At 44.0% G+C, this 25,515-nt stretch overlaps 1 protein-coding gene across 1 annotated transcript in view; it reads right to left on the minus strand.

Annotated features, from left to right (window-relative positions):
• NUP214 (nucleoporin 214) overlaps positions 1–25,515 on the minus strand; it is a 3,229,616-nt gene that overhangs the window by 2,497,332 nt on the left and 706,769 nt on the right. Inside the window, exon 12 of the mRNA XM_044058190.1 lies at positions 12,095–12,539. Coding sequence (XP_043914125.1) covers positions 12,095–12,539 — 445 coding nt within the window. The remainder of the gene's footprint in view (positions 1–12,094; positions 12,540–25,515) is intronic.

The raw sequence follows: 25,515 nt of genomic DNA on the forward strand, positions 1-25,515 counted from the left end.
CACAGCGGCTCCATCCCCAGGTTCCACAGTTGAAGCATCTCGCGGCATACTGGACTCCGAATGGGTCTCAGTAGAGGCCTGCGAATCTGAAGTAGTGAGTATCAGGGCTGCAAAAGCGCCTCACTGAGTACTGGCGACTGGCTTAGAAGAAGCATCGTTGGCAGCTTTGGACCTAGGCGGCTTTTCTCTGTCTTTATCTTTGTGTTTTTTTCAGAATGTCGTTAAGTCAGATAGCTTACCGAAGACATATCAGGATAACTGAACCGAGCACCAAAATATTTAGAGGGAAAAATATACTGCCGACAGATAGTTCGTGGTTTAAATAAGGCACAAAACCAACAGCGAGGTATGTCGTGGTCAGGGCCTAGGCAAGGAATACAGTACGAATGAAAATCTTTATGAAGTATTTGCTTTCCACAAGTAATGCAATTATTTACTTTTACTGACATCGGTTTAAAGCAAGAAAAAGTTTCCCCAATGGGGTACTTAGCTTTTAGTTGAGGACTTCAATTATGAAACTCAAAAAGGATAATTTCAGGAGACGGCTGACCGGCACTTGCGAACTGCTTCTGCTTTGGGCACCGCACGGCAAGAAAGACTGATGTAATGGCATCAGCTGCATGTTTTATACCCTTAACGACCTGACGTCACAGAAGAAGGGACAGCAACCGACGCAGGACCCAAGACTTTGTTAATCAGGCCGACTGAGGGCTACTGCAAGCAGATAACCCAAATGTGATGACTGCAACAGTGAAACACGAACATCACAGCATCTATGGGACCTGATAGTATCTCAGGCTATATTCAGCACCATCTTCAGCAAGAACTAGATTTGATATTAAGCACCCTATTCAACCACAGACAAAGTACAGGCTTCATTCCAGCACAGTGGAGAAACCCCACTGTCATCCCTTTGCACAAAGGTGGTGTCATTACTGGCCATGGAAAGTATCGCCCCATTAGCTTGACAAGTCTAGTCTGTAAAGCCATACAACACATTATTATGGATCTCATAAATAAGGACATAGGCAATCTCCAAGCACTTGAGCCCACCCAGCTTGGATTAGTCAAGGGCCGATCTTGCCTGCTGAACCTGGTTGATTTCTTTGAGACAGTCACCAAGGCCTTGGATGAGGGAAAGTCAGTACATACAGATTATGACTTGGTCAAGGCCTTTGACACAATCCCCCATTCGGGCATCATCGAAAAGCTAACACAACTTGGTGGCTCACCGATAGGACCCACAAGGTCAGAATAGGCTCCTCCACCTCCGACAGCAGACCTGTCACTAGCAGTGTTCCCCAGGGATCTGTCCCGAGACCTTGGCATTTACTTCTTAGAGGTCCAGGCAAAGATAAAATGCCTGTGATTGGCCAAGTTTGCGAAAGACTGCAACGTGGGTGCTGTCATTGATTCTCAAAATTATGTTAACATCCAAGGGGGTCTCACAGCAACAGATGACAGTGCCAAAGTCATGGCCTTAAGTTAAATGGGAAAAAATGTACTATCATACTATTGGGCAAAAACATGGCCTCTACTGATTACTACATCAACAGCAACCCCTAAACACACAACCTGTGGTGAGAGACCTGGGTACTAGGGTTGACGACAATCTCGCATTCAACCATCTGGTAGCGGCAGTGGTCAGAAAAGCCTTTTACTTGGTTCATCTCATAAGTAAAGGGATTGCATCCAGAAAAATGGAGGTTATTACCTCTCTGTACTCCTCCCTCATTAGGCCAATAATTGAATATAACACCCAGTTAGCTATGTGCCTCTCCAAACACCTGCACCAACTGGAAAAGGCCACAGAAATACTTCACAAAGAGAATCCATGGCCTCCATCTCCTGTCCTATGCGGACAGGGTCAAATCACTATCACTCTACTCGGTCAGGGTCATATCACTATCACTCTACTCGGTATCATACAAACTGCACAAAGGTGAGCTGTATCTCGCCTACAAGGCAATTTTTGGACCCTGCCCTACTAGAAATGCTCCATATCTGTAAGTCTAACTCCTCACGCATTACCTGCTTGAAAGGCCTAAATCTAATATGCAACATTAACAAAACCTGCTGGAGAGACAGGTTTGTCTACCAGACGCTGCCCCATCTCTGGAACAGACTTCCCATACACGTCAAAAAGAGTACCTCGCTGACTCTCTTCAAGCCCAACCTTGATGAGTGGATGGGAAACCACAAATTTGTCCCAGGGGTTCCACCTGTGTCCCTCATTGACAGGGGCAACATGTGCTGACTGAAGTTTCATTTTTTGGGGATAAACTCTTGGCTAGGCTTGTAAGGGCCTCAGGGCCAGTGGCCTAGTAACCTCCTATGAACAAACATGCACACTGCTGTAAGTTCAGGGGAAATTAAAGCACTGCACATTCAAACCTCAAACAGAAGTCTAGTAACCAGGAAAAAAAATCAGTCTCCAGTCATTTAAGGAGAAATAGGTTCAGAAGCAAGTACTAGCATGGGTCTATGTTATATATTTGAACTATCAAAATGTCGAATATCATATGTTCGAGATCATATGATCGATATTTGAAAGTTCAAATATATAATAAAAAAAAATAAAGAAAGAAAGGAAAACGCACCTTAACAGTGCGAGCAGGGGCAAGCCCCCCTGCACCCCCACACACCCCCTACTTAAATATACCAACTCTGAGACCGCACTTCAGTGCAGAAAAGGGACATTCTCCCATTCTGCACCGTACAATGTCATTAAAGTCAGCCTTCGAACACTTGAAATGTCGATCATATGGCCTCGACCATATGATGATCGACATTTCAAGCGTTTGTTTATTTGACAGACCCACTAACTTGATGCCCTAGCGGGCCATTTTAAGCCTAGCCAGCTTCCCTTTTTGGATTTGAAATAACCTATCCTATTTGGTTATAGACTGACTGGCTTTGCTCCTCCCATGGTCAATAATTATATATTACCCCTAATGAGAACAACTGGGATCATACAATAGAGAATTTCAGGAGACCCATGCATTATATAAAGCATTTAGAAGCTGCATCTGTCCATTAGTAATGCAGGGGACAATTCTGGGGTAAATTTTCTGTTTCTCATCCACAGATCTAAGTTGCACTTGAAAATGAACAGGGATAAACTAAGTGGATGGGGAGTCTATTCCACAGTAGCTGTATCCTCTGCGAAATACACCAGTACCTCTGACTTATGTGCAGTAAATCCATCAGTAATGGATGAGAAGATGCCTTGTGTATGTCAGGCACAGGTAACCTCTTAGCAGTCTATAGGAAACAAGAGTACAGTGACAGGGCTTTGAGCCAGTCTTTGTAGGACATGCAGTTTAGGCTTGTACCCTATTAGTAAGGTATCTGTGGACATTCCAGATGTTGCATGTGTCTAGACAGATATATGCCAAAGGAGATATTATATTCAACATTTGACCAAATGAGGGCTAAGTAAAGGGGACAATGACACCTGTACATCTAGACAAAATTCCTTTGTTTATAAGCTGTGCACTACAGAAGGTCTTTCTTACAATAATAGACACATGTTGGTCAAAGGTCAGGTCACTGTCCACACAAGTTCCCAAATCCTGAACAACTGGGTTAACACTTGGGAGCGTATGGTCAATGTAGTTGTTCCCTGAGGGCAGGACTTCCAGAAGGATACAAGGCATTTAGTTTCCAACCATGACTCTGACACCAGTTATTTGAAACAAACCCTCCTGCAGGATAGTTAAGTCATTTTAGGATTTAAAGACTGCTTCTAGCTTGCAGTTATCTGCACAATTATCAGTCACTGCACTTTGGCATTGGCTTTAGCTTCAGAAAAGTAGATGCTAAACAGGAGAGGCCCCAGCACAGAACCCTGCGAAACTCCAGTGGTGACCGATCTCTTTGTAGAGGTAATTTCAAATATTTTGATTACCTGCATGCTATCTGTGAGTCAGATGACAATCCAGCTGGTGAAACATGGGTTTATTCTCAGTTCATTTAGCTTTTCTAATATGCAGAGTGGGGAATGGTTTCAAAAGCTTTGGCCATGACGAATTATGTGGTGTATACAGTTCTGCCTTCATCCACTGCTTTGGTGACCTTTTTTTAAAAAAAAAAAACACCAAGTTGTGTAAACATATCTCTGTTTGGATTTGTCAAGGCAAGTTATGTCCAGTGTTTGAAGGTTCCCTGTGTCCTGGTTTATTAATTCTATTATTAAGTCTTTCCACTGCTTTGCATATGAGGCTGGTCAGACTTATGGGTGTGTAATTGCCTTGGTGTGTGGAAGGTCCTCCGTTATGCAGGGGAATGACTGCAGCCGTTTGCCATTCTCTTGGTACAAAACATGTATGGAGGCTGAGCTTGAACAGTGTTGTTAAGGGTGTGGCTAAATAGTGCTTCATTCTATTTAAGATGTATCCGGGGACAATATTGTCAGGACTCATCAATGCAGTATTTTTAGGACTTGGTCTTGTGTGATAGCTGGAGGTGAGCCAGTTTCAGGTATATCCTGAGGGACGGACAGTGGGGAGAGAGTGGTAAAATCAGAACTACATTTATCAGCGAGTAGGTTAGCTACATCTTCAGATAAAGTGTACGTAACGACATTCAGCTCAGCGTACTGCTGCACTGTGCTTTTAAGATTACAAACATAACTAAAAAATGTTTTGTGATTTGTCTTTGACTTGGGTAGCTATTTTAGCCTCAAACTTAGCTTTGCTGGATCTTACTATGTTCCTGAGTTATTTCCATGGCAAGTGCTCTAACATTCTGGGAATTACTTGTCATACCTTTACTATAAAGCTTCACAATATTATGGTTCCACCATGTGGGTCTGTTTCGGGGGTTTGCCCTGCACTTTTTCCTCCAGGGTAAAGCTGCATCTACACACTTCTTTACATGTTGGTACACTTTGGTGTGGTACGTTTCTGCCTATTCAGTGGAGTTAGCTGGGCCTGGGGGGTTATTCCCCCCTGGTGGGTACTCATTGTTCCAAGGCATTTGTACTGACAAAGTTAAGGAATATATTTGCTTGCGCACTAGTGGTGGTGAAGGTTTTCCAGTCTATACTGGACAGTTTAGATCACCTAGGACAATGGCGCTGGGTTTAATACTGAGTGATTCTAGTTCCTGTGGACAGGCATTGTAGCTTTCTTTTGTCACAGAGGGAGTTCTACAGCTAGCTAATAAATGGGATGGGACAAGACCTTTCTGACTGTTATTTGGACATGAAGAAGCTCTATTGCGTCATGATGCTTTACCAGCCTTGACGCAAGTCTCTTTTAACGTAGATCAAGACACTTCCAACCCTTTTCCCTCCTGCACAGTAGTTGTTCTAAACATGTGGAAGACATAACCCTGCACAGCCAGTGTGCTCGCCGCTATTTTAAACCATGTCTCAGTCACAACACAGATGTCAATGTCTTCTAGGATGGGAAGGGCTTGTAGGGAGTAGAGTTTCTTGTTCAGGCTCCTAGCACTGATCAGTTAACACCTTCATATTTTCCTTTGTTTGCTTCATTATGTTTGTAGGTTAATCAGGCTGACATTGCCTAAAAAAGCCCCTATTGGGGTGGACAATATATTTGCCAATAACCAAAACCCTAGAGGGGACAGATGCAGGTCATACCTGGTGAAGTAGCAAGGTCTGTCAATCATATCCTTCCAGGCTGACAAAAACTGGACCCCCTTTGAATGACACCAAAAACTAGGCCAGTTATCAAATTGTATTTTTTGCTCATAAACTGACCTCCTACTTGGAGTGGTCAGAATGCTGCTCAGTGTCAGGCTCATACATGCTATCAGCTCATTCAAAGCTTTTTCTCCGGCTTGTAGACTATACAGTAAATGTAAAATGCAACAGAAGATGCACATCACAGCCCAGACAGGTAAGAACAGTAAAGTACAGTTTTGTACCTACCATAAATGTAGATGTCCGAACAGGATAGCATCTGCAGTCATAACAAATGGGTTGTCCTGTCGTCAGGCAGCCCTTCGGTCGGCCGGATTCCAAAGTCTGGGTCCGCCGCTGATGTCGCACTTCACCCGACGTCATCTCTGCTGGTCTTCGGGTATAAAGGCATCAGCCGACGCCATTTTCCTCAGTGTTTCTTGCCCCAGATGCCAGTTGCCCTCTAGGAAAGCTAAATTTTGGAGAAATGCCAATGTTTCCAAAATAGTAGAAGGCAAATACAAAAAATAAGCATGTATGTACATATATACAAACAAATACACCATAAGAGACTCCCCCCCCAGCTGGCTATTAGGAGGGTAAATACCCTAGGAGTACCACAGAGGGGAAGGAGGGTGGGTAATCCTGACTGCAGATGCTATCCTGTTCGGACATCTACATTTATGGTAGGTACAAAACTGTACTATGTCCTTCAAGGATGCATCTGCAGTCATAACAAATGGGTAGAATACCATAGCCAAACTAGGGGAGGAGGAAGAAGAATTATGGTGCAGTTAGGATCCCTTGCAATACAGCAGTTGCAAACCCTGCTCGGGATCTAGAGTATAGAGGTAAATTATAATGCTTGGCAAATGTATGCACGGAGGTCCAAGTAGCCGCCTCAATAATGTCCTTGGTTGCCACTCCTCGTAAGAAAGCTGTGGTAGTGGCTGTAGCCCTTGTAGAATGAGGTCTTATTTTCTGTGGAACTGGTTTTCCATGGTAGGAGTAACAGAATCTTATGCAATTTCCTATCCATTTGGAGATTGTCTGTTTGGAAATTGCTTTTCCTTCCCTTCCTGTTGCATAGGCTACTAAAAGCTGGTCAGTTTTTCTGTTACTTTTGGTTCTGTCCAGGTAGTAGCGTAACTGTCTATGTACATCCAAGGTATGCAGCAGCCTTTCCCCCCCCGTTCTGTGGATTGGGAAAGAAGGTAGGTAGGTGGATTGCCTGGTTTAAAGACACTCTGGATACCACCTTAGGCATAAATGTAGGATTAGTTCTCATGGACACTCTATCTTGATGGAAGATTAGGAAGGGTTGTACTGCCATTAAGGCCTGTAGTTCCGAAACCCTCCTTGCTGAAGTAATTGCCAGTAGGAAAGCAGTTTTCCATGATAGGTGTTGAAGATCTGCTGTTGCTGCTGGTTCAAATGGAGGGAGTGTCAATTTTTCTAGCACAAAATTCAAGTCCCATGCTGGTAATGGTGCTTTCCTAGGAGGTTTTACATTCTTGATCCCTCTGAGGAATTGCCTGAGTAGAAGATGCGAAAAGACAGGTGGATCGAAGCTGTATTCTGCAGAAATAGCTGATGCATGTATCTTGATGGAGGAATAGGACAGGCCTGTATGTAGAAGCTCTGCCAAGTACTCCAGGATGTTAGCAATGTCTATGTTCGACACGTCTTTTCCTCTTTCAGTACTCCAGATGACAAACCTTTTCCATTTTCCTGCATAGTTCCTTCTTGTTGAAGGTCTGCGGGCTTCAAGGATAATGTCTTTAACCCTTTGGGATAAGTCTGGGTTAGTTGCTGTTATGTGATGTTCCAGGCAGTCAGTTGCAAGGTTTTTAGGTTTGGGTGCATGATGTTGTAGTTGTTCTGAGTTAACATCAAAGGCATCAGGGGTATTGACCACATTCTCCCCTGAGACATGCTCCTCAGCAAAGGATACCAGTGTTGTCTTGGCCAATTCGGAGCTATCAGAATTATCCTTGGACGTTCCTCTTTTATTTTCAGTAGTACCTTGTGCATCAAAGGAAGAGGTGGAAATGCATATGCTGTCAGGCCTTTCCAACTGAAGGATAGAGAGTCCACCTTCCATGCAAGTGGGTGGCATGCCCTTGTGCAGAATTTTTGGAGCTGGTGATTGAGTGGGGATGCGAATAGGTCTATTTGTGGTATTCCCCATTTCTTTGTGACGGCCTTGAAGAGGTCCGGGTGTAGCATCCATTCGTGAGCATCCGAAGTGGTTCTGCTTAACATGTCTGCTAGGGTGTTTTCTTTTCCCGGTACAAATATTGCCTGTAACTGATGTTGTAGCTCAAAGCCATATTCCAAAGGTCCAGAGTCATTCTGCATAGGGGGTATGAATGAGTGCCTCCCTGTTTGTTGATGTACCACATGACTGTGGTGTTGTCTGTCCTTATCATTAAATGGCCTTCTTTGAGGAATGGTCTGAATGTCTGGATTGCTAGTTTTATTGCCAGCATTTCTTTTTGGTTTATGTGTAGGTGCAGCTGGTCTGGAGTCCACAATCCTTGTATGCACTTGTCCAACATGTGCGCCCCCCAGCCTAGGTCTGAGGCGTCCATTGTGATGGTTTGGTTTGCTTGAAAGTTGTGGAAGGGCAAGCCTGGGTTTGACTGGCATGCTTGAGCCCACCATAGGAACTCTTGTTTCAGGCATGGGATTAGTGGGATTTCGGTTTCTAAGCTGTGCCTGTGTTGAGACCATAAATTCTTTAGGTACCACTGTAGCTTTCTCATATGCAGTCTGGCATGGGGGACCAGGATAATGCATGATGCCATGAAGCCCAAGGCCTGCAGTACTTTTCTTGCTGTTAGTTTGTTCTGCTTTGTTAATGCCAAGAAGTAAAGAGGGAGTTGTTCTTGTTTTTCTGCAGTTAGGAATGCCATTTGTTTTACTGTGTCCAATTCCACCCAAGAATGTTCTTGTCTGGGATGGTATGTCTTGACTTTTTAAATTGACTGTGTATCCCAGGGCTTGTAGTAAGCAAATGACTCTTTGTAAATCTGTTGTCAGCTTGCTTTTGTTGTCCGCTTGTAACAGGCAGTCGTCCAGGTATGGATAAATTTGGATTCCCTGTAGCCTGCAATGAGCGATTACTGATGCCAGGCATTTTGTGAATACTCTGGGCAGTAGATAAGCCAAAGGGCAATGCTGAGAATTGATAGTGCTCTGATCCTGCAAGAAATCTGAGGTATCTTCTGCAATTTGGTCGTATGGGGACGTGCAGGTATGCCTCCTTGAGATCTAGAGTTACCAGCCAACACTCCTTGCCCAGCATGGGAAGAAGTTGCTGTAGGGTCAGCATTTTGAATTTTGGGACAATGATGTATGTGTTTAAGACGGACAGGTCGAGAATAGGTCTCCAACTTTTCTCTTTTCTTGGTACTAGGAAGAGTCTGGAGTAGAATCCTTTGCCCTGTTGTGTTATTGGTACTCTTTCCACAGCTCTCATCTTTGTTAATTGAGCTATCTGCTTTAGAGCTTCTGTTTTTTGATTTGGAGGTAGGTTTGGCATTCCACTTTTTACTGGTAACGTGTGGAAGTGGAACCTGTAGCCTTGGTCTATGGTCTGCAAAATCCACTTGTCTTTTGTGATATAGTGCCAATTTTTCGAAAATAAGGCTAACTTTCCGCCTAAAGGTGCTGCTATTTGCTCCCTGGTAGGCGGAGTCAGAGCCAAGTCACTGTGATTGTCCAGTTGCAGTGGCAGTGGTTGTGTATGTGCCTCGCTGGTTATTGCCTTGCCACTGGCGTCCTCTATAGGCACCTCCTCTGGATTGATTTCTGCCTCTAGAGCGTCTATTCCTGCCTCTGAGATTTTGAGGAGTCTGGAAAGGACCAATTTTTGGCAGGCCAGTTCCTGCTAAACCTTGGGGGCTGAACCTGTAAGAAATCCTTAACTGTTTGTACAGATTTTGCCTTCTCTTCCATTTTCTTCATTACTTGCTGAGCAGGGGTACCAAATAGACTGGCCTTATCCATAGGAGCATCTAACAGCTTTGCTTTAACATGATCCGGCAAGACCTGTTCTTTCAACCATGCATGCCTTCTTATCACGGTGCCAGTCATGGCTGATCTAAATGAAGCCCCCAGTGCATCATAGCCACATTTTAAAGAATGGTTACTAACCTGCTGAATGTTATTCACCATTTCTAAAACATATTTCTTATCTAAGGATTCATCAGAGGACAGCTTCTTAGTTAACTGATCAAGCATAAACTCTTGGTATTGGATCATGTGAAACTGACAGTTTAAAGCTCTAGCTGAGAGAGTAGCAGAGGTGTAAACTTTTTTACCCCATCTCTCTAAGGACCTGGATTCCCTTTCAGAAGGGAGAGGGGTTTTTTTTGCTGAGGTCGAAGCTACTGCCTTAGGCCCCTGGGATATAGTCTCAGGATCTGCAAGTGGGGCCTTGTATAGGTGGTGATGAGTGTCTGGCACCCTGTAAAATCTATCTGGTTTGGCAGGGGCTGGAGGTAAAGTATCAGGAGCAGTGCAAACATCATTAAATGCATCATCCACAACAGGCAGAACTGGAGGTATAGCTAAGGGCCTATGTTGTGGTAAGTGCAGAAAGGTCCTAAGCCTTTTCTTGAATCTGAGAAATCTTGTCCCTGCCATTGGAATTGTTCTCTCATGGCATGTAAGGTTTCCCCAAAGGAAAATTCCTCTGGTGGAGAGGCAGATGGGATGGATTCTTCAGCATCGGAATCTTCATAAGTAGAAAAAGGAGCCTCTGGCTGATCTGTAATGTCTGAGTCATCCGAAGAATCATCAGAGGACACTGGCTCGGGGGGCTCTGCTCTAGGTCTCTTTTCTGGAGGCTGAGAGGCCCTGTCTGGGTGAGATTGGGGTCCCCTAATTAAGGAGATTAAATCCTCTGCCAGAGTAAGCATTTGTGAACTAGAAGTGGACCTGTGTGAGGGGGCTTTAACAGGCACTGATTTAACAGTTTTGGCTGCTTTAGCCCTGGCAAAGGCCTTTATAGACATGGCTGCAGGAGGCCTAGCAGCACCACGTGCTGGGGTAGAGACATCCAAAGGGATGGTGTCTGATAATTCACTAGGAACCACAGTAGTAGGCAAAACTTCAGAGGCCGATTCAACTAAGGTAGCAGAAGCCTCAGTAGTAGTCATGGATTCGGCTGAAGATAGACCCGTTTTCTCGGTTTCGGCCAAAACCGAGACACTCGCGGTTTGCTTAACCGTGGTTTCGGCCGAAACCGCGGACCGCGAGTGTCGGTCTTTTTCTTTGCGTTTTTTAACAATTTGGGTAGTCGGAGGATCTGACGGCATAATGTACGCGAAATCTGAGCCGAAAAACTGTTCAGCAAACTCTGACCGACGCCTAAGCGTTCGTCGGTTGAAGGAAGCACAGGCTAAACAGGCTGCTACGTCGTGGTCTGGGCCTAAACAAGGTAGGCAGTAAGAGTGGAAATCCTTATGAGGTATTTGTTTCCCACAAGTTAAACAGTTATTTACTTTTTCTGACATCGGCTGAGGCAAGAAAGAGTCCCCAACGGGGTACTTAGCTTATTAGAAGTCTTCGAAGTAGTATTCGGTAGTAGTAATCTCTGGATCTGACCGACCGGCACTTGCGAACAGCTTCTACTTCGGGCGCCACGCGGCAAGAAAGACTGGGGAAAATGGCGTCGGCTGATGCCTTTATACCCGAAGACCAGCAGAGATGACGTCGGGTGAAGTGCGACATCAGCCGAAGCCGGACCCAGACTTTGGAATCCGGCCGACCGAAGGGCTGCCTGACGACAGGACAACCCATTTGTTATGACTGCAGATGCATCCTTGAAGGACATCTACTTCAGCAGATTTAAAATGAACAGCTCAGTCTCAGAGGATGCGACTGCCAGGTAGGTTGCTACAAGAAAGGCAGACAGACTGCCTGCATTCGTACAATATTATTCCTGTAATGGCTAGGGACCCAAGTGCAGGTACACCAGCAAAACAGCTCTGGTCAGCAAAAAATGGCCAGAGAGGAGAAGGGAAAAAAACATTTGCAATATCATACCACACTCCTGTCTAGCAACAGTTTTTTAATGGCCTTCAAAATACACACACTTTACAAACTAAAGCTTACTTCTCTCATTTTAGTAAATACCAGAATAAGAAAAATTGCTAACTTGGCTTAATGTGACTTTAATACAATGAAGGCTACACCTTTGTTCCATAAACAGTGAATATCATGTCACCTTAAGTTCAGAAAGATAAACTATTATTTCCAAGTAAGAACAGAATAGAAATCAAAACTATGGGTTAAGAATGCAAGCCAGAAAAATCCTAATGTGAGGCAAAAAGGGAGTCATCATGTCCCCTGAATGAAAAAACTGAAAAGCTCCTGACATTCCTGAATCTGTGTGCTAAGCATGCAGTCAAGTAATATCAAGTAAATACTTACTTTTCACTGGACTTTTGTTTTGCGGCAGAAATAACTGGACCCTGGGTCAAGCTCGTTTTCATGTTCAAGCTGGCATTCACTGTGGCTGGAGGACCAGAAGCTTCTAAAAATGGTTTCAGTCCAGGACTTCCAACCAATGCAGCAGATGGTCCAGAAAGAGATGGGGAAGCAAAGGAGAAGGATGAGGGAGCTGTAAAGGAGTTAGTGAGAACTGTCTGGTGAGCTGGTGGTGCAAAGGAGAATGAACTACTTGAAGAAGCTGAGGTAGGAAGAGGCTTCACAGAAGCTGCTGCAAATGAGAATGACGAAAGTGCTCCGGAAGCAGCAGGGGCTTGCGAGGATGGAGACAACAGATTAGAAGCAGCAGCTGCAGTAAATGTTGCCATTACAGATGTTTCGGACTTTGGAACAGTTGAAGCAGTGCTTGAAGGAGGTGATGCAAATCCTGAAAAAAAAAACGTAAATAGTGAAACACTGTCTAATGAAATGTTAAGACAAGAAGCAACAGCTATCTACTTCCACCTACTAGGCAGTGCTTTCACTGAATAAGCTAAGAAATTAACTACATGGTTAAAAATAATTTTTTAATTCAGTATCTCAGAGTGACTCATAAGAATGGTGGTACAAAACAATCGACAAACTCAAAGTACAACCATTTAAGGAACTAGCAGTCATTCAAGTAGAATCTCGGTTGCAATAACTACCACCCAAGGGGTCTCTGGCACAAATGGAAGCCATACAACAAGGTCAGACTTGCAGAGTTTTGCACCCCCCCCCCCAGTTGAATACGCACAGTTCCAGTAAAAAAGCAGCAGCAGCAGATCATGCAGTCTTTGGTTCTTCCTTGTCTAATGAGACCAAGACATGAGCCTTTGCTAGGCTAACCCTGGCAAGATACTCAAAGACTAAGGGAGACCTCACCACAATTTGCTCTCTGCAGCGAGGTAAGAAAAAAGAAAAACAAAATAGGATCTCCCCCTCAGGCATCTGTCACAGGGGAAGGCCAGAGCTCCTATTAGAATTGTAGGTGTGAGGAACATGGAAGGAGGAGGGGTAAGGTGAGCAAGTGCCTTCCCTTTCCTAGGATGCCCAACCAGAGAGGAGGGGATACATACAACAAGAGTGATCCTCCAAATATCTTCTGCTATGGTAATTTCCTCACAAAGCTACGTTACTTTCTTTGAATGGATCACTGCTACAGTAACTGTAACCAAAGAGATGATTCCCAAGGCTGCAGCAAACTCTACAGTATGACAGACGTGAAGCCAAAACTGCATCTTACCACCAAACTCAATCTGCAATGCTTCGCGGAGGTGTGGAGAGAGAACAAGGCAAATACTTTCAGGAGATCTTGAGCATCTATCCCCTCAAAGAAAGTAGTAGGGCCACTGTACCTCTGGTGGTATGCAGCCCAACAGGTTCTTTAACACTCTTACAACTAGCTGTAAAGCGGAGTATAATTCAGCAAACCAACACTTAGTAACTGTTTACATACTGGTCCGTAAAGCAGATAATGCAGCGAACCAACACTTAGTAACTGTTTACAGACTGCTCCTCCCTCTTTCTTAAAATGAAAAGAAATGCTCCTTCCTGAAGTCATTGGGTTCTATGACATTCAAAACAGTGCAATTGCACTCTCCTGTACTTTTTAGGATTAGAAAAAAAAAAGAATGTCAACTGAACAGACTGTCTCAATGACAGCTCAGAAACCTCGGCAATCAAAAGGGATTTCTAGCAGTTAAGCTCAACCTCTCTTTGTGGACACCAAGAAAGGCGCACTGAACACATCAGGATTTATCATGCACTATAGCAAATAAACTAAAAATTTCACCATAGGGAGGAAATAACTTAGAAGATATGAAGAGAAATATAAAGGAAAAGTGCAAAATATGCAATTTACTGATGACCCAAAAAGGTTTTATACAGAACTGGGAAATAAAGTAAAAAGAATTTAGACCGCCAAAAGAAGAAGAAAAAAAAAACATTTTGGAGAAGTATCTATGAAGATCCTGTGGAACAAAGATGCTAAACGGATAGAAAAAGTAAAAGAAAGAATAAGAAGTTTAAAGGTACAGAACATGAAATGAGATGAAGTAACAGCTAGAGAGATTGAAACAATGTTAAGAAAAGCCTCTAATTGGAAAACTCCAGGCCCAGATGCAGTACCTAACTTCTGGTTAAAAGTATCAACATCCTTGCACAAAGATTTAGCGATGAGTAAGAATTATTTATATGTGCACCCAGAACAGACACCAACCTGGCTAACAACAGGAAAAACAATGCTCCTACTTAAGAGTGAACCTGCAAGCTACCCTAAAAATTATAGCCCAATAATGCCCTCCGACGAAGTATAAACTATACATGGGAATTGATGCTGACAGAGTTTATGGTCATTTAGAAGAAAACTCAATTATGGCAGTAGAATAAAAGAGCAATAAAAGAAAGTCATATGGAACAAAGGATCATTTGTTCTTAAAGTCATAGTCGGGAATTGTAAAAAGGGGAAGAAATCTACGTATGGCATGGACTGACGATAAAAAAGCATTTGATAGTATCCCTCATTCATGAATAAAAGAGTTGTGAATATGGTGGATCTGATGAAGCAGAGTTTTTATTTTCTGTGAAAGTGCTTATCCTTGTTTACTCGTGGAATACACTACAACAGATTTTACTTGCCTGTGTCGTTCCTAGTGCAACGCTTCTGTGGACTGTGTTTATACATTTGTTGGCGGTTTGTTGCTTGTGGTTTACCTGAGTTGTGCACAGCTGTGTTTCAGCATTGTGTTTTGATACTACGGACTCAGGGATATGGCTCAGAGTTCCAACAGAGAGAATACTATGGAGAATGGAGTCTTGAGTCTGGGCAGTAGCCGGTTACATAGGTTCTTGGTTGGAGAAGAGAACTCTCTACTCAGTTCTGCCTTTATTGACACTGGGAAACCAGATGGCAATGGAGCAGAGACAGAGAGTGCTGTTCATTTTAAAGTACGTGCCCTGGAGAATGACCTGTATCACTTAAAATGCCTTCAACTACAGCGTTTTCATTTTGAGGCATGCCTGCAGCTGAGAGTGGTGCTGAGGGGACTGAGGATTTAAAAATTACCACATATGGGGATGTTTATCCTGAACTACAAGGGAGATGGCAGAAGCTCAACTTGGAAGTAAGTTTTAATTACCTTAAACTTAACAGACTTTTTTAAACCAATGCAGTATGACCTGGTGGATAAAATTAAAATACAACAAAATGAGTTGTATAACTTGGCTGACACTGAATTGGCCAATGTAATGCTGAGTGCATAATTGATAATATAGTATTATATGAAAAGAGATTTCTCATACAAAAGAATAAAGACTCTAGATCGTGATACTAATGATTTTAACCAGGGCAATGTGTTTTCTTTACCCAGGAACTCCAGCAGGCCAAGTGAGGCTAATGTTAATACAAGGAGAACTTCTGTACGAGCATCCACCAGTGACAATAATGGTATAACTAGCCCTGTAGTTATTACTAATGAAAGGGCTAAATCTGAGGTTGGGTCTTTCTAATGGTTCTGTTTATAAGACCCCGAGGGGCGATGGTACTGAAACAACTAAGGAACCAGCTGTCAGACGTAAAACAAATCTTGGGGGCTTTAAGGATACTGAGAACAGTCTTGGTCCCCTTAAACCAGTTTTTTTCTGCCTACCACTTCCATTTCAGCATGGGACCAATCAATCATTCATTGGGCCAACCGAATCAAGGCAGAAGAAAATGCAAACAACCCACAGATATGGGTGGCAACAAGACCATAAAAAAGATGTGGCAAACTGTTCAGAGCCCTTGATATATAATCTCACATAGAATGTTATCAGACTCTGAGAACGCTGTACTGAGCAGGGGATCATCATTTATACCTGCTGGTAAAGATGATGTGGCAGGTACTGTTGTTGACAAAGGTTTTTGGGAGAAATTTGATGCTGAAATTGATTTATAATGATGGTAATGGTAATAATCGGACTGATTCTGTTTTTAGAAAACCAAATACGTTTGTACCACCAAATCACCCATTGGTGGAAGCTTTTATGAGATTATGCGAAGATGATTTACAACAGATCTCTGATGGACATGGTGGACATCATAATTTTAAAAATTTGTCCCAGGATAAGCGTATAAGCTCTGGATAGACCACGAAGAGATGATGGTATTGTTATCTGCCCTGCAGATGGGGGGGGGGGGGGGGCAATCGTAGTCATGGATAGGGAATTTTATTTTAATTCTATTTCTATGTTGAGTGATGTTACTGTATATGTTAAAATCACATCAAGGGAAATTCAATGCATGGTTTCTCAAGTACATTGTGTTATAAAAGATTGTCTTATGGGTGAATCTATTTCAGCTGATTTAGCTAGTTATTTGACTACTGAACATCCGTCTGTGCCTGCTTATCACAGGTTACCCAAGATACACAAGGACCCCATACACCCCCCCCACTTCAGACCCATAGTAGCGGGTGGTAAGGGATGATGGCACCCTTTTCTATCTTTGTTGAAAAGCTATTGAGACCAGTGCTAGATGGTTCCACAGTAGTACTGAGAGATTCCAAACAGTTTCTTGGGAATCTATATGAACATGTGCAAGATGGTATTATAACAGCAATGTTACTGGTTACCACAGATGTGAATTCACTCTTCACGGTCATCCCAAATATGGATGGCATAGAGCTGGTTAGTGAATTCTCGAAAATAATGCGTTGCTGTTTGATAGAGGCTATTATGTTCAGACCTCTGGCGTAGCTATGGGCATATCCTGTGCCAATAGCTACGCCAAAATGGTCATGGCCCAATGGGAGAATGATCATGTGTTGAATGGAAGAAATAGATTCTTTAAGTATATTAGCCTATATAATAGGTTTGTTGATTACGTTTATATGCTGTGGCTGGGAGATGAAGAGGAGCTACTATGTTTTCTGGATTATATACATAGTACCACTTCCTTTTTGAACATTCTGATCAAATATTCACCCGAAGAGATCAGAGTTCTTGGACCTGAAGGTTAAGACTACCAGATATGACATTTCACACCATGTTATATAGGAAGAAGTGTTATAGGAACTCCTGCCTACAGAGGACTAATATGCACCCGGCATATGTAGTTTGTAATGTCATTAAGGGAAAGGGCATGCGAGCATCTAGACTTAATGCTCAAGATTCTGGATTCCAGGACGAATTGGCTGTTTTAGAACACAATTTTAAGGAGATGGGATATAAAAGCACAAAAGTGGAAGTTGGACTTGATGCTAGTCACCATCTATGATCTGATAGAGCGCGACCATACCTTTGTAGGAAATATAGGGAAGAGAAAGTACTTGTACCTACCATAAATGTAGATGTTGAAGTGTAGACACTGCTGCAGTCATTACACTTGGGTTATCCTGCCGTCAGGCGGTTCCTCAGTCGGCCTGAGTTCCAAAGTCTTGGTCCGGTATCTGTTGCTGTCGCTTCTTCCCTGACGTCAGTGCGCCAGGGGGATATAAGATGCAGCCGACGCCATTTTCTTCAGTTTTTCTTGCCCCAGATGTCAGGTGCCCCCAAATAGGTAGGCCTTTCAAATTGCTAGTAAAATATATAATAGAAAAGCAAACAACCATTTTTAATTACCAGCAAATACTCCCTTTAGGAAATGAGGGTAGAAGACCTAGGTACGTAACAGAAAGTAAGAGGGGAAGGAGGGAGGGTAACCTGGACCGCAGCAGTGTCTACACTCGAACATCTACATTTATGGTAGGTACAAAACTGTACTATGTTCATCGTGTGACACTGCTGCAGTCATTACACTTGGGTGGAATCCCAAAGCTGAGGTAGGGAGGATGGATCTATAAGGCATTACGGGTGGCTATAAGGCCCTGCAGCACAGCAGTGGCAAAGTCAGCTCTGGATTTGGAATATAAAGGCAAATGGTAATGTTTGGTGAAGGTATGGACAGAACTCCATGTTGCTGCTTCTAGAATATCCTTGGTAGGCACTCCTCTGAGGTAGGCAGTTGAAGTGGCTGTTGCCCTAGTGGAGTGAGATCTAATGCTGCTAGGTACAGGTTTCCCATGGTGGATATAGCAAAAACATATACCGTGAGCTATCCATTTTGAAATAGTCTGCTTTGAAATGGCTTTTCCCTGTGCTCCTGCAGCGTATGCTACCAATAATTGCTCAGATTTTCTGAAAGCTTTGGTCTTGTCCAAGTAGAAGCGTAACTGTCTGTGAATGTCCAAGGAACGTAGTAGTCTCTCCTTTGTTCTGTGGTTTTGGATAAAAAGTTGGCAAGTGAATAGTTTGGTTTAGAACCACACCTGATACCACCTTTGGCATAAACGTAGGGTTAGTTCTTAAGGACATCCTGTCCTGGTGGAAGATGAGGAAAGGTTCCACTACCATTAGTGCCTGTAATTCTGAAACTCTTCTTGCTGATGTTATTGCCAGTAGCAGAGCAGTCTTCCAAGAGATGTATTTTAAATCTGCTGTGTTAGCTGGCTCAAAAGGAGGTAAAGTTAATTTTTCCAAAACAAAGTTGAGGTCCCAAGTTGGTGTAGGTGCTCTACGGGGTGGTCTCATGTTTTTAGCCCCTCTGAGGTACTGTTTGAGCAAAGGATTTGAAAAAATTGGTGGATCCGTGTTGTAATGAGCAGAAATGGCTGAGGCATGACTCTTGATGGATGAGGAGGAGAGGCCCTTGTCCAGCATCTCAGTTAAGTATTGAAGTATCTGAGGAATGTTTGGTACAAGAGGGTCAAGGCTGCGTGCTTGGTTCCAGGCACAGAATCTCTTCCATTTATCAGAGTAGCTTTCCTGGTGCCAGGCCTTCTGGCCTCCAGAATGACATCCACAACAGCTTTGGAGAGAGCCAATGCTTGCTTGGTTAAGGAATTTTCCATGCAGCTAGATTTAAGGTCTTTAGCTGGCTGTGAAGTATCTGATTGTTGTGTTGTGTCAACAGCTGTGAGATTTGAGGCAAAATCCAGGGTGGTTCTTGTGCTAAGTTCTTTAAGATTGGGTACCAGTGCTGGCGTGGCCAGTCTGGTGCAATCAGAATCATCTTTGGCTCTTCCTGTCTGGCTTTTATGAGTACCTTTGGAAGGAGAGGTAGAGGGGGGAAAGCGTATACTTGTAGTTTTTTCCAGCTGAATGAGAGGGCAGCCACTTTCCATGCTTGTGGATGGTAGCTCCTTGTGCAGAATTTCTGTAGTTGGCAGTTCATTGGGGTTGCAAACAGATCTAGGTCTGGTTTCCCCCATTTTTGTGCTATCATTCTGAATATTTGTGGACTCAATTGCCATTCATGAGGATCCATGATGTTTCTGCTTAGGTCGTCTGCCAGTGTTGTTTTTCTCTCCTGGCAGGAATTGTGCCTGCAGATGAACTTGGTAGTTTAAAGCTGTGTTCCACAAGTTCATGGCTTGTCTGCAGAGGGGGTAGGAGTGTGTGCCCCCTTGCTTGTTTATGTACCACATTAACTGTGGTGTTGTCTGTCTTTAGTAGTAGTTGGCCTGGATGTAGCAGGTCCTTGAAAGATATAATTGCATTTTGTACAGCTAACATATCTTTTTGATTGATGTGGAGATGTCTGTTCTGCGGGCCACTCGCCCTGAATACATTTTCCTGCCATGTGTGCTCCCCAGGCGTAATCCGATACATCTGTTGTCAGTGTCTGCCTGGCTGTGGGCTGAGTAAAAAGGCTGTCCCTTGTTGAGGTGACGAGCTTGAGCCCACCACTGAAACTCCTGCTGTAGGCAAGGAATTAGTGGTATAACTGTTTCAAAACGTTGACAGTGTTGAGACCATACACTCTTTAGGTACCACTGTAGTTTCCTCATATGCAGTCTGGCATATGGAATTAGTAGTATGCAAGATGCCATGTAGCCCAAGGCCTGCAGACTTTTTCTTGCAGGGAGTTGGGTTTTTGCTGCCATTAAATTAAAATACTGAGTCAGTTGTCCTTGCTTGTATGGCGTGAGATAAGCCATCTGGGCCGTTGTGTTTAAGCTGGCACCCAGGAATATTATCTGTTGTGAGGGCACAAGTTTTGATTTCTTTTCGTTTACTGTGTACTCCAGGCAACTTAACTGTTTGACGTACGCCAGATGCTTTAGAAGAATGTCCTTGCTCTCTGCTTGGATTAGGCAGTCGTCCAGGTATGGGTAAATTTTAATTCCTTTTTGCCTGTAAAATGCAATTACTGGTGCCAGGCACTTTGTGAAGACCCTGGGCGCAGTAGATAAGCCAAAGGGCAGTGCAAAGAATTGATAGTGCATTGAACCTGCTAGAAATATGAGATATGAAATATAAAATATTCTGCAGTCTGACAGGGACATGCAGGTATGCCTCTTGGAGGTCCAAAGTCACGAGCCAAGCTTTCTTGCCCAGCATGGGAAGAAGAGTACAGTTTTGTACCTACCATAAATGTAGATGTCCGATAGACATGCAACTGCAGTCAAAACATGTGGGTTGTCCTGCCTCAGGCAGCCCTCGGTCGGTTGTCCTGCCTCAGGCAGCCCTCGGTCGGTTGTCCTGCCTCAGGCAGCCCTCGGTCGGTTGTCCTGCCTCAGGCAGCCCTCGGTCGGCCGGATTCCAAAGTCTGGGTCCGACGTCGGCTGATGTCGCATTTCTCTCCGACGTCAGAGCGGCTGGAGTACATAAGCATCAGCCGACGCCATTTTCTTCAGTGTTTCTTGCCCCAGATGCCAGGTGCCCTCCAAGGAAGGCTGTAATCAAATTGGAAGACAAAAACAGAATTCCAAACAAATAAATGAGCAATAAAACAAATACACCATAACAGATATCCCCAGCTAAGAGTAACAGGGATAGGAGTGGACCCTAGGCATAGAGGGGTATGGAGGGAGGGGAAATCCGACTGCAGTTGCATGTCTATCGGACATCTACATTTATGGTAGGTACAAAACTGTACTATGTCCTTCAAGAATGCAACTGCAGTCATAACATGTGGGTAGAATACCATAGCTTAGCTGGGGGAGGAGGTATGCTCTAGGAAAGAGATGGTGTGGCAATCAAACCCTGCAGGACTGCCGAAGCAAAGCCTGCTCTAGATCTGGAATATAGAGGGAGATTGTAGTGTTTGGAGAATGTATGCACGGAGCTCCATGTAGCAGCTTCTAGAATGTCCTTGGTAGGCACCCCTCTTAAAAATGCTGTAGAGGTGGCTGTAGCTCTGGTGGAATGTGGTCTCACATTGGCTGGAACAGTCTTTCCATGAAAGGAGTAACAGAATCTGATGCAATGTCCAATCCATTTAGAAATAGTCTGTTTTGAAATTGCTTTTCCTTGGACAGCAGGGGCGTAAGCTACAAAAAGTTGTTCAGACTTCCTACTGGTCTTGGTTCTGTCCGGGTAGTATCGAAGTTGTCTGTGAATGTCCAAGGTATGCAAAAGTCTTTCCCCCTTATTCTCAGGATTGGGGAAGAAAGCAGGCAGGTGAATGGCTTGATTTAGAGAAACCCTAGATACCACCTTTGGCATAAAAGTAGGGTTGGTCCTTAATGAAACCCTGTCTCTGTGGAAAATAATAAAGGGTGGTATTGCCATTAGGGCCTGTAGCTCCGAAACCCTTCTTGCTGAGGTAATTGCCAAGAGGAAAGCTGTCTTCCATGAGAGAAATTGCAAGTCAACTGAAGCTGCTGGCTCAAAAGGAGGTTGAGTCAGTTTTTCTAATACAAAACTGAGGTCCCAGGCTGGCACTGGGGCCTTTCTTGGTGGCTTAATGTTCTTGATTCCCCTGAGGAACTGTCTTAGTAAGGGGTGAGAGAAAACAGGAGGATCAGTGTTGTATCTAGCTGAAATAGCAGATGCATGTATCTTTATGGAAGAATATGAGAGGCCGTTCTTTAACATATCTGCCAAATATTCCAAGATGAGTGGGATGTTCAACAATGATGCATCACGTTCCTTGCTGGTATTCCAATTGCTGAATCTTTTCCACTTTGCTAAGTAAACCTTTCTGGTGGATGGTCTTCGATCCTCTGTTAGTATCCGCTGAACTTCCTTGGAGAGAGATAAGCTGAAGTTATTTATGGGATCTCCCAGGCTGTGAGCTGCAGTGTCTGAAGATTTGGATGCAGTGTTTCAAAATTGTGTTGAGTCAAAAGTAGAGGCCACTGAGGGAGGGCCCACCTCCTGGTGTGACATATGCTCCGTAGTAGTGGGTACTAGTGTTGTCTTGGCCAATCCGGAGCTATTAAGATTCCCTTGGGCTTCTCTGCTTTGATCTTTAGTAATACTGAGGTCATCAGTGGCAGAGGTGGGAATGCATAGATTGCTAGGGAGTTCCAGTTAAATGAGAGGGCATCTATTTTCCAAGCTTTTGGATGGTATGTCCTTGTGCAAAATTTTGGTAGAAGATGGTTGAGGTGAGAGGCAAATAGGTCCACTTCTGGCTTGCCCCATGTCGAAGTGAGTTGTCTGAAGGCCTTCGGATGCAACCTCCACTCGTGTGGGTCTGTGAAATTCCTGCTTAGGCTGTCCGCCAACACATTGTCTTTTCCTGGAACAAACTGGGATTGTAACTGGATGTTTAGGCTCAGTGATTTCTCCCAAAGCTGCATTGTCAGTCTGCAAAGGGGGTAAGAGTGGGTGCCCCCCTGCTTGTTTATGTACCACATCACAGTGGTGTTGTCTGTCTGTATCATTAAATGGCCTTGCTGGAGTTGGTGTTGAAAAGCCTCGATGGCATGCATTACTGCCAGCATTTCCTTTTGGTTTATATGCAGATGTGTTTCCTTTGGAGACCATTGTCCTTGTATACACCTGCCTTCCATGTGCGCTCCCCATCCAAGGTCTGAGGCGTCTGTAGTCATGGTCTGTGTTATCTGTGTTTTTTTGAATGACATACCTGTGTTTTCCTTGCTCACCGAGGCCCACCATAGGAATTCCTTTTGTAGGCATGGAATGAGTGGTATGATTGTCTCCATGTTGTTGCTGTGTTGAGACCAAATGCTTTTTAGGTACCACTGAAGCTTCCTCATGTGTAGTTTTGCTAATGGAACCAGTAAAATGCAGGATGCCATGTAACCCAGGGCCTGTAGGAATCTCCTTGCAGTCATCTGGGTGAGTTTTGCTAAACCTTTGAAGTAATGAGTTAACTTCTCTTGCTTGTCTTCTGTCAGGTAAGCCATTTGAGAGGCTGTGTCTAGTTTGGCTCCTAAGAAGATTATTTGCTGGGATGGCTGCAGTCTTGACTTTTGGAAGTTGACTGTGTATCCCGGAGCTTGAAGTAATCATATGACATAATCCAGGTTTTTTGTCAACATCAATTTGTCGTCTGCTTGTATGAGGCAGTCGTCCAGGTATGGGTAAATTTGTATACCCTGGAGCCTGCAATAAGCAATTACTGAAGCCAGGCATTTTGTAAATACTCTGGGCACAGTAGAGAAGCCAAATGGCAATGCTGAGAATTGATAATGCTCTGGCCCTGCAAGAAATCTGAGGTATCTTCTGCAGCTGTGTCTGATAGGGACATGCAGGTATGCCTCCTTGAGGTCCAGAGTAATCAGCCACGACTCCTTGCCCAGCATGGAAAGGAGTTGCTGTAGAGTCAGCATTTTGAACTTTGGTACTATGAGAAAGGTGTTTAATGCGGACAAGTCCAGTATTGGTCTCCATTGAGTTTCTTTTCTTGGAACAAGGAACAGTCTTGAGTAAAACCCCTGGACTTGTTCTTGTTGTGGAACTCTTTCTATTGCTTTCATTCGAGTCAGCAGAGTGATTTGCTTGATAGCCTCTGCCCTCTGATTTTGTGGTAGGTTTGGCATGCCTTGTTTTCTTGGTAAGGTATGAAAATGAAACCTGTACCCTCGGTCTATAATGTCCAAAATCCATTTGTCCTTTGTTAGTCTGTGCCAGTTTTCTGCAAACAGAGATAATTTCCCGCCCAAGGGAGCTTCTAGTTGTTCCCTGGTAGGCGGTAGTAGAGGAAAGTCATTGAGTTTGTGGTTGTTTGGCAGGTGAAACCCCTGTGTCACTTCTTTGGTTTCCTGGCTGCCATTGTCGTCCCCTGTAAGGGCCTCTGTATTGGCCTCTTCCTCGGCCACGTCTGTTCTTACCCCTCTGAAACTTTTCTGGATTAGGAAAGGACCAGTTTTTTGAAGGCCAATTCCTACTGAATCTGGGGGGTTGAACCTGGAGGAAATCTCACAGTCTGAACTGATTTTGCTTTTTCTTCGATGGTCTTTAACACATCCTTAGCATTTGCACCAAAAAGCTTGCTCTTTTCCAAAGGTGCATCCAGAAGTTTTGCTTTTACATGATCTGGTAGAGGTTGATCTTTTAACCAAGCATGTCTGCGAATCACTGCCCCTGTCATAGCTGCCCTACATGAAGCTTCCAGTGCATCATATCCACACTGCAGGAAGTGATTGCTTACTTGCTGAGTGTTATGTACAGCTTCCTGCAAGGTCTTCCTGTCTAAAGGATCAGGAGAAGCTAATGTTTTTTGTAAATCTTCTAAGAGGTAATCCTGATATTGTAACATATGAAAAAGGCAATTTAAAGCTCTCATAGATAAGGTAGTGGATGTGTAAACCTTTTTGCCCCATCTCTCTAATGACCTCGCTTCCCTGTTGGAGGGCAAAGGATTTTTGAGGTGGAGGCTGAAACTCCTTTAGGCCCCTGTGAAATAGTTTCCAAATCAGCAGTATGGGCCCTGAATAAATGGGAATGAGTTTCTGGGACCCTGTAATACCTGTCTGGCTTGGCTGGAGCAGGAGGAAGAGAATCAGGGTAGCACTAGAGTCAGAATACAAATCATCCAGAACATCAAGTACAGGAGGAATAGCTAAGGGCCTGTGCTGAGGCTTCTTAAGGAAAGTCCTAAGGCGTTTCCTAGAATCAGAATATTCCTGACCTTGCCACTTGAAATGTTCCCTCATGGTGTGCAGAACTTCCCCAAAAGAAATATCCTCAGGAGGGAGGCCAAGGAATGGAATCTTCTGCATCCGAGTCCTCATAGGTCTGGAAGAGCTCTTCCTGACTATCAGAGTGGACAGAGCCCTCAGAGTCTTCATCTGAAGGAGTAGGGTCAGAGGGTTCAACCCGGGGCCTTTTATCAGGAGGAGGCTGGGATGCTCTCTCAGGATGGGCCTGTGAACCTCTAATCATGGAGATTAAATCAGCAGCCATGGACATAATTTCTGTCTCCGGAGTCGGCTGAGGTAAGGATTTAGAAGTAATATGCTTTGTTTTGCTGGCTACCTTAGCCCTAGTGTAGGCCTTAATAGACATGGCCATAGGAGGCCTGGCAGCTCCACGTGCAGGAGTGACCTTGTCTACAGCAATGGTCTCGGGCATTTCCTCGGTTTCGGTATCCGGAGGAAACTCTATAACTGGCGGAGTAATGTCTGGAATCAGAGTCGTCGGTAATGCGGTGTCTTCGGTTCGGAGCG

The sequence above is a fragment of the Protopterus annectens genome, chromosome 16.part0 (genome assembly GCF_019279795.1).
Source record: "Protopterus annectens isolate FY-2018-M chromosome 16.part0, PAN1.0, whole genome shotgun sequence".
Classification (NCBI taxonomy): domain Eukaryota; kingdom Metazoa; phylum Chordata; order Ceratodontiformes; family Protopteridae; genus Protopterus; species Protopterus annectens.